General features: G+C 37.1%; 1 protein-coding gene across 1 annotated transcript in view; it reads left to right on the forward strand.

The window, feature by feature from the left end:
* Positions 1 to 9,770, forward strand: part of si (sucrase-isomaltase) — a 59,854-nt gene that overhangs the window by 31,617 nt on the left and 18,467 nt on the right. The window contains exons 19-29 of the mRNA XM_013910370.1: positions 262 to 386; positions 575 to 663; positions 939 to 988; positions 1,349 to 1,531; positions 2,888 to 3,022; positions 3,467 to 3,673; positions 3,773 to 3,927; positions 4,598 to 4,766; positions 6,509 to 6,605; positions 7,240 to 7,352; positions 7,642 to 7,767. Of these exons, the coding sequence (XP_013765824.1) occupies positions 262 to 386; positions 575 to 663; positions 939 to 988; positions 1,349 to 1,531; positions 2,888 to 3,022; positions 3,467 to 3,673; positions 3,773 to 3,927; positions 4,598 to 4,766; positions 6,509 to 6,605; positions 7,240 to 7,352; positions 7,642 to 7,767 (1,449 nt within the window). The remainder of the gene's footprint in view (positions 1 to 261; positions 387 to 574; positions 664 to 938; positions 989 to 1,348; positions 1,532 to 2,887; positions 3,023 to 3,466; positions 3,674 to 3,772; positions 3,928 to 4,597; positions 4,767 to 6,508; positions 6,606 to 7,239; positions 7,353 to 7,641; positions 7,768 to 9,770) is intronic.

Consider the following 9,770-nt stretch of genomic DNA (forward strand, 5'->3'; position numbering starts at 1 on the left):
CCCCCGCTCTGCTTATAGTATGAGACGAAAGTTTGATTGACAATTACTGATGATGACTAACTGATTTAAAAGATCGGTGAACTCTGATTAAATACGATGAAGTAAAAAGCGATTAAAATTACATACCCTACATATGTATGGTATAAAAATAATTATATTTTTTCAGTAAAAAGGAAAAACAGTCTGCATCGCATAGATTCTTTTGCCCACAAGAGGGAATTCAGTTAAATTAATATTTTATTCTGCTATCCTTCTGATCAGATGGAACAAGTGGGAGACCGCAAAAGGCATGTTGAAATGTACCTACCAGCAGAGAAGCTTGGATTACACATCAGGGGTGGAGCAATCCTCCCAACACAGAAGCCTAATGTCACCACAACATACAGGTACACACACACACACACACACACACACACACACACACACACACACACACACACACACACACACACACACACAGATTATCACAAACATGTACATAATGGCAAACGTTGTATTCTTACATTTGGTGCATTTGTTTTATTCATGTGAACGCTATTTGTAATTTTATGTGTGTTTATGTATATTTAACTAGTCGGCGTAATCCCATGGGTTTGATCATTGCTCTTGATGACCATGACAGCGCAGCTGGAGAGCTATTTTGGGATGACGGTGATTCCCGAGGTATTGTCTCCTTTTTTCTTTTTTTCTTTTTTTTTGTCTGTTTGCTAGTATGTTGTGTATTGCTATTACCACTGACTGAATTCTGGATACGTTTTTCTTTCATCAAATGAAAGTTCTTATCTTTTTGAGCACAAAAAAGGATATTAGCCAATCACTTTCAGTTAGCTCATACGTATCAACAAGCTGAAGCTGTTACACTTTGCTGTGTAACTATGCATCATTTGTGTTCAAGTGCTGTGACAAAGATAAAGCTCTGTGTGTGCTTCTCTTTACAGACACAGTTAAGAATAGCAACTACATCCACTACAAGTTCACTGTTACCCAGGTAACTTTCCCACACAAGTTCATACATCCTTTCTTTCAAATTGAGCCAAAATATTTCTTTCAATCTGAGCTTAAGTCTAAAGTTCAAAACCACCCAAGAATTTTGACTTTTTCATTCCACTTTACCACTCATGGTTGACCAATGTTGGGATGCTAAAGTATTGCTGGATCAAACGTTTTTTATGCTTTAAACTGCACTGAGGACTAAATTGGATGTTTAATGTATACATTACGTTACATTACATTACTCTGGGGTGCATGGCACTAAACTTAGTGTGTGTTTTCAATTTGCAAATCTGGGATCATTTTTAGAAGGTCAAATTATGTGACTGTGTCATAATCATAGTCTGCTGTCTTGTAGGGAACACTGACGATGCAGGTGACCAACAATGGTTACAATGACCCAAACAACCTTAAGTTTGACAACATTATCATCCTTGGGGTACCTACTGTCCCCGCATCCGTCTCTGTGACTGATGTTGATGCTACAAACACTACTACAATATTAGATAACAACAATATAGACTACGATGGAGCCAAGAAGGTAAATACAAGCATGTTTCTAGACATAATTATGCAAAAAAAGAAGCAACCTTTATTGTTTTTTTTCTTGTTTGTGTTTGTCACACAGTCTTTATTTATAACACACGTGAATGTAGATTTTGTCAGACTATAGGTGATCTGCAGCAGCAGAAACCATTTTTTGAGTAAAAAAATCAAATATAGGAATAATAAAAAGAAAATCTCTAATCTAATATCGACAAACAAGCAACATATATGACAGATATATTTAGTGAGTAGTTAATGGAAACAATCAATATCAATATTATCAATCAATGAATTAATATAATAATAATAATAAGAAAGCACAGACTCTAGTATTGCATGACTGATGCAGAATGGATGACTTCTACAGCAGCCAACTTCTGTCATTTGTTTCAGTTTGACCAGGAATGAAACCATTATTGTTCACTTCAAGGTTAGCCTCTAAGTGTAACAAATGTTAACAATTTACATTGGGTGAAAATCATAAAAAAAAAAACATCTGTGAGAGTGTGTGGGGGCATGTCATTATGAGAAAGAGAAAAAAAGAGTGAAAATGAGCAACTAAGAGCAATGATTCTACAATAAGTGCCCAGGATTAGGAGCAAAAAGGCAAGAGTCTGTAAAGTGCCGAGAGACGCTTTAAGCAGTACTTTTTAGATTTGTTGTGTGTGTGTGTGTGTGTGTGTGTGTGTGTGTGTGTGTGTGTGTGTGTGTGTGTGTGTGTGTGTGTGTGAGTAACTGCATGTACATACACTATCAAGTATATGTAGCTGTGGCAGTGTTTGTGTAAATCCTTGAGGTCTCCTTGGTCACGGGCACAACCTTACATTTATCACAAGACACTGAGTTGTAATAATTTCCTGCGGGTTAAAGGCATCTGTGCTGTTAAACCTAAATTCTGGTTTGTCATGTTCATCAGTCTCCTTTTGCCTAGTCTGACCAATGAACATAGCTCACAGCTGCTAAAGATTAGTTTCATACACATTAAAATATAAATCAATATTAAACAAGTCAGCCTGGAAGCTAAAATGTGTTTTATTTGATTACTTTATTTGATTTTTAAACAATTCATTCTTACTGTATGTTAGGGATGTTCTTGGTGACTAACTTGTTAGTGATGTAAAGAAGAGAAAAAAATAGACATAATAGACAAAAAATAGACAAAAAATAGAAAAAAAAAGTGTGGACACTTTGGCTAACCTTAGCAATGCTAGCAGCGGTGATGCTGTCCACATCCCGATGTGTCATAAAGATGACACAGTCACATCGCCAGGCAGATCTGGGCTTTGTTCTCAATGGCTTCTGTGATCCCTGCACAAACACTTTCCTTCCTTAAAATTTATCCAATCCACAGGTGCTGACCCTGCAGAACCTTGACTTGATCTTGGGGGAGACGTATGTGGTAGAGTGGAAAGTACTACGTATTAACTGTCATCCAGAGGACAATGCAGATCAGGCTAAGTGCGAGGCCAGAGGCTGTATCTGGGATGTAAGTAGCCTACTGAATTTCTCATGTCGTAGGCTAACATACACATATCATTTAATTTTTCTATCAAATAGTTGGAATTCTGTGTTAAAGGTAAATGATGAAAAGTGCAAATGCTTTCATTATATGGCAAATACTACTATGCAGACCAGCAGAAATCCAAATGAAGCATATTTGGATAAACATTTTGCTTTCAAAACTGCAGTAAATGAGCATCATCAATGCCCAAACACTTACACTTACCCAGCTTCTTTGAAACCTGTTGCTGGCATCAAATTCAAAGTTAGCACATATTAGAAATGCAATGACAATATCTCAGTTTGAACATTTGATTTGTTGCCTTCCTAACAATTGACACTTAAACATAGCCTTTTGGTGATTTGATGGTGTCAGTCTTGAAACTTTATTTCATAGTGCTCCGTTATGTTTTCTTTTTTCCCTACATAGCCAATTGCCATTGAAGGTGCCCCAAATTGCATCTATCCAGAAGACTATGGTTACAATGTCACATCATTAAGGGAAAGTAATGAGGGGATGACAATTGATATCATTCGGAACACAAAGTACAGGAGCAGTGGCCGTCCACAGTCCCGTGATATTGACACACTCCGTGTTGACATTAAATATCACAGCAGTGACATGCTGCAATTCAAGGTGTGTGCCTATTTTTTTGTTTTGTTCACGTAGTGGGGCAATATTTGATTCATGATTGATGTGCATAAATTGATGCAATAACAATTCCTCCACATGCAGATCTATGACCAAAATGATGATCGCTATGAGGTACCAGTGGAGTTGTCGGTTCCTACAACTCCTGAGACTGAAGAGAGCAATAGGCTTTACAGGGTCGCTATTGTCAAGTACCCATTCGGCATCCAGATTATTAGGAATAGCACCGGGACTATAATGTGAGTATCCAAAAGTTTTAGGTATGTTGAGGCTTTTCTTTAATGGAATTTTTTTTTCATGTGTTAAAATGGGTTTTCAACACTTGTATTTATTTGTTAAATAAAGCATAAATAGATAAAGCATAGATAGATAGATCGATATTCTCAGTTTTTCTTAAATAATACTAAATTGTCCCACCAAGTAATAAAGTCAAAAATAGGTTAAAATTTCCATTTCAACTATTTCAACTAGAAACTCTTTTATCCTAAAAGATTAAAGTAACAATGCTGAGTCAAACCCTCTGGTGCAGTTACGCAGTCACATGAGATATGCTCAGGAAAGTTTCTCAGTCCATCAGTGCCTGAAGTTGTTTCCGCTTGTTCAGCATTCATGATGATGTCACATGAAGCAGCACAGGTTTGGAGTCTATTCAAAGAATATTTCAAAGCAAGGGTGACATTATTTTGTAGTTAAACCTCCAATGTTTTTTTTTTGGAACCGTCAGCTGAAATTTTACTAATTAAAATTTATGTTGAAGGGGTGCCTGCAGTTGCCCATGGGTCTTTATGCCTATTTATTTAAACATAATGTGAATTACTACCTTTGACTACTCCTTACCTCAACCACCACATGCCTTCTCTTTTGTTTCTCTCGTCTCTCATTGGTTTAATTCCCTGTCTTTTCTCCTAGTTGGGATTCATCTGTGCCAGGTTTTACCTTCTCAGACATGTTCATCCAAGTGACAACTAGACTGCCATCTCATTATGTTTATGGTTTTGGGGAAACAGAGCATAAAACTTTTAAGCACGATCTAAACTATCATACCTGGGGTATGTTCTCCAAGGACCAGCCTCCTGGTGTAAGTATACCATAAACACGTAATGTTTGTTTCATTGTTTCATTGAAACTATTTTTATGCTTGCTATGACATATGTAAAAGTTATGCAGTGAGTCTCTTTAACCTCCTAAGACCCCAAATCTTCCAGGGCATGCATTTTTAATTTCTCTTTGATATTTGGGCACATTGGGGAGCGATGAATGTAAAAACAAAGAATTACCAGATTTTTTTTTTACCTTATTTTTGTTTTTAAAAAAATAAGAGCCACATATGAGGATATTCGTTCAAAATTTTGATAGAACAGTAGCAGTATAATGTCCTCGTAAGTGGATATCAGGCCCTTGTAGAGCAAAATTGAGTATTTTGGTCTAAATAACCCAAAATGTGATGTCCACATATGTGGACGCCAGTTCCTAGGGGGTTATATGACTTGTAGAAATTGTGAAGAGTAAACCACTTTCTAGACTATGTAAAGTTCTCTCTTTTTCTTATTAATGATATTTGTGTTTCTATTGACATGACCATTTGTCATCAGGTTTGTCATCACAATTTCAAGGTCAGTTAGGATATAGTTCACATCACCATTATCAAGGGTAATTGCTGAGCTTTTAAGATTACACCACAGGGTTCAGATAACTGTTATGGGACTTCTTGGAGAGGAAGAAAATTTAAGTTGGGGAGGAGGCCAAATAATTTAAAGATGGATAATGAAACACTAAACAATAAAAACAATAAAAAATAATAGCTGAATCCTTGGTATATCAGAGCTAAAATATACTGTGGAGAGGGCATCTTCAGTCATTAAGCATGTAGAAATCCAGAGTATTTGAAGGAAAGGTTTTGTAAGGCACCTGAAAAACTGGTTAACCCAAATTTTGCTTTATTTTGAAGAGTGTCCATGGTTGAACTATTAGAGTCCATGTAAATATTTCCAGAATGAAAATCCGTGTCTGCACATTTGTTATGACAGAGTAGTCAAGAGAGACCACAAGGCTTCAACTCTGTTGTTAGTGAATTATCTAATGACCTTTCTCCCTCTTAAGCCACAGCCATCACACTATGTACCAGGGCCATAAGGACACACTCACACTTATCAAGAAGAGGCACACATCTAAACACAAGTGACACAAAGGCAGAGCAGGTCCTCAGCGACACTGTATTACAATTCAACAACTTCTTATGTACCAGAAGTGCAAGAGGCTGATAGAGTGTAACGTGCCCATGAGTCTCAGGATAGTGACATCTGAAAGTGGCAGATTCCCTGTCCCCCACCACCTTTCTGTCTGTCTTTGCCATGTCTGACTAGTTCTATTCTAATCTAAGCACTGAAGACAAGAGAACCTCTTGGATTTTTACTAAAGGAACACTAACTTGGCATTGAATAGTATGGTAGCAAACAAGCTACAGTCTTCTCATAATTAACTGGCTCCTTTACTTAGCATTCAAACTTTATATTTAAAACTTTTATTATGTGCACGTTAATTTACATAGAAGATAGCTGTAGGAATATGTTTCTCTTACTCACTCTGGGGAAAACTTCAGAATACAGAGAGTGCTGGGAGCAAGCCCATTATAGCTGGGTTGCTGTCATATCCATAAATAAAATTAGAAATGTACTGTCAGGTGAAAAGAAATGTGCTAAAAAAAACAAAGTTGTGCAGAACTCAGCATTAGCACAAACCACACAGGGAAATTCCTTAACCAGCATTCACCCATTTCACACTGTGAACTTGATACTTACTTTTTTTGTCTCTCTCCTACAGTACAAGATGAATTGCTATGGAGTCCATCCCTTCTATATGGGTCTTGAGAATACAGCTGATGCTCACGGTGTGCTGCTGCTAAACAGCAATGCTATGGGTGAGAGAAGCACACACACACACACACAGAGTCCCACGGAACTTGCGCATGAACACTATTGCCAGGTCATGCGTATACACAGATTTAAGTGCATCCATTCACTTTCACATGTACACACAGTCATGCTCAATTATGTATGCAAGTAAGCATTTAATAATTAATGATGAATTGCATCTTATAAGGTTTGAGAACAATTGCTTTGATATTTGCATAATGTAGTAAGCGCATCGCTGCCTCTGTATATTGTATTCATCCCATGAAACACAAATGGACATGCATCACACAAACTGTCCTCACATTTCTCATGAGGATAGTTATGCCTTCTGTGACATCGTGCTTGTAACCTATTGGATTATTAGACTGAATATTGTAGTCTAAATGTCTTCACTAAAGGTTTTGGCGGCATTACTGTACACTGCTATTTATGCTAGTACACACTGTACCAAAATGAAATAAAATGTTCCGTTTGTTACTTTTGCATCTTCTCCCTCCTTTCTTGAATGCATGCTTTAAACACTAAAATATATAGTGGAAACACACACACACACATACACACACACACCTAGGCTTCATGTAAATCAATGTAAATATACATTTTTAAGTAACAAAAATCTCTTTTATGCTTTGTTTGCAGATGTGACTTTACTGCCTAGTCCAGCTTTAACCTACCGAACTCTGGGAGGCATCCTGGATTTCTACGTGTTCATGGGTCCGACGCCTGAGATGGTGGTGCAGGAGTACACTCAAGTAAGTCTTCTTGGACTTGTGGTTTGTTTGTGCCTGTGTGCGCCTGTGTGTTTTGTGTCTGGCCCTGGGCCGCTGTTGATGGACTGCAGCAGCTGTGACTTCTTCGCTTCATTGCGCTCTCTCATTTAGCCAATCTAAACACACATATGCACACACACACACAGTGATACACACACACAGACACAAATAGTCAAACAAACACTTTATGGACACTGTCCCGTTTTCCTGCAAAACAACTTTTGCCTGTGCTTAACTGTTTTGGTTTCCTTGTTTGCTTTCTTCTGAACAGTTGATTGGACGACCTGTTCTACCTGCCTATTGGTCCCTTGGGTTCCAGCTCTGTCGCTATGGTTACGCGAATGACAAGGAAATAGAAACGCTATACACAGAAATGAAGACAGCTGGTATCCCCTATGTAAGTTCCTGGTGAAAGATTTTTTTTTTTCGAGATGTCTGAAATCACCATAAGAACAGCACCAAACCAGCAAACTAAATGCAGTTCAGAAAATATCATTCAAAGAAAGTTCACACATGTATAGTTTTATATTTGTTTATATTAAACACTTTTTTTAAAATTTAACATAACATGTGAGAAACAGAAAAAGTATGTTTGTAAGATCCTTCCAAAGGAACCAAGATAGGTTGACACGTAGAATTTTCCTCAGGAAATAAATTATGAAAATAATCTTATTATACACCAAAAAACACATACAAAATAATAACAAAAAAGCAGAAGAAGGAGAATAAATTAAGAAAGCTATTTAAAAAACTGATCTGTTCCAGATGTCCACTAAACAGTAGGCAAAATACCTACATCACTTGAATACTGGTAGCACTGTGGGTTTGCTACACCATAGTATCATTTTACCTCATTTTGGTCCCCTTACATACACTGATGTGGTTCTGTAATTTGGATTTATTGGTAAATATAACTTCTTTCCAATTACACAGTGCAACTTCAGTATGATTTAGTCCATCTTGAGTGTTTGACCTTTTTTCTCTCTTGAGAAATGGTTGGAGATTGCTACTTATCCTCTGAGACCATTACTAGACCGCGTTCGTTTGACAGTAGCGCTGCTGATTGAAGTTCTGCCTTCTTTATCTAGCAAATCCTTTATCTGTGGTGAAGATGCTTTTTTTGTTTCTTATAGAACAAACCTGCCTAATGCTTTGGATCCAAGTGATCCTGTTTCTTCAAAGAGTGCTTTGCCCCTTTCTCTACAGTCAAACTATTATGTTCTGACAATATTTGACATTATATTTTGAAATCTAAGACAATCCCATATTTATTTATTTAGATTGTTGAACAATAATTGTACGTTTCTTAACTTCTTTCTCTGATAAATTAAAAAATTCACCTGCCAACCAAACACCTCCTTCTGAGCAAGTGAAACAACTTAAGGAACTCTGTCTGCAGGACACAATGCTTATACTCTCTATAAAACATGTGGCTCAATTACATAGCAGTATATTTGTCTGCTTTTGTCTGATTTCATTCAGTCAGTGCAACTGCACAAGGAATTATTTCATTGGCTTCATCTGGACAAATGCAACCTGAAAGCTTATCCATTGTAGGTTGTATAGTGCAGAGCCATACACTCAGTGGAACAGACAGAACTAAACCCAACACAGTATCTAGCTATGTTTTTGCAGTATAATGATTGTATGTGGCCTGTAACTGAATTACATGAAATTGGGTTTTCGGGAGAAGAAAAATGGAGACGTGGACTTTGTGGATTACACTGGGTACATCCAGTTTAACCTAATCAAATGTGACCTATAATTTTATTTGAAATTCAATCAATTGTATGTTTCACAGCCTCTAGACATTTCCAGTTTGTACTACACATTTCCTCACAGTGAAAACTGAAGTGCATATTAGGGTAACATCTTGGCCAAAGATGTCCTATGAGGAAACAGGCCAGAACCGAATCCTCTTCATTATGCAGAACAGAACACAAGACTTTCCATCAATAATCAAGTGATCCCCAGAATATGCTTTCACAAAGCCCTAACCTGCAAGAAGCTGACACCAACCAAAAAGATTCCTGCATCATTAGGTGGAATGAAGGATTGCAGAAAATTCAGATACTTAAAAATGCTACACATCAGCTAGCTTTATACACGAGCCAGCTTTAATCTTCCACAGACATTTTAGGCAACCAAAGCAGATCAAGTGTTATTTTCATTGGAAGAAATGAGACCCAGAAACAAATAAAACTCTCACGTCTCCTACAGCCCATGTGTAGCATGCATTATAAGAATAGCGCAGCCGATTTGACATATTTATCCGCTACAGCCCAGCATATGACACCTGTGTATGAAAAGTTATCAGTTGTTATTATCATTATTTATTTATTAATTATACTTGAAATGTGCAATCCACTTGTATTTTAATTTTTATTCCTATTTTTTTTT

The sequence above is a fragment of the Pundamilia nyererei genome, unplaced genomic scaffold (genome assembly GCF_000239375.1).
Source record: "Pundamilia nyererei isolate P.nyererei 1_Seehausen unplaced genomic scaffold, PunNye1.0 scaffold00003, whole genome shotgun sequence".
NCBI lineage: Eukaryota > Metazoa > Chordata > Actinopteri > Cichliformes > Cichlidae > Pundamilia > Pundamilia nyererei.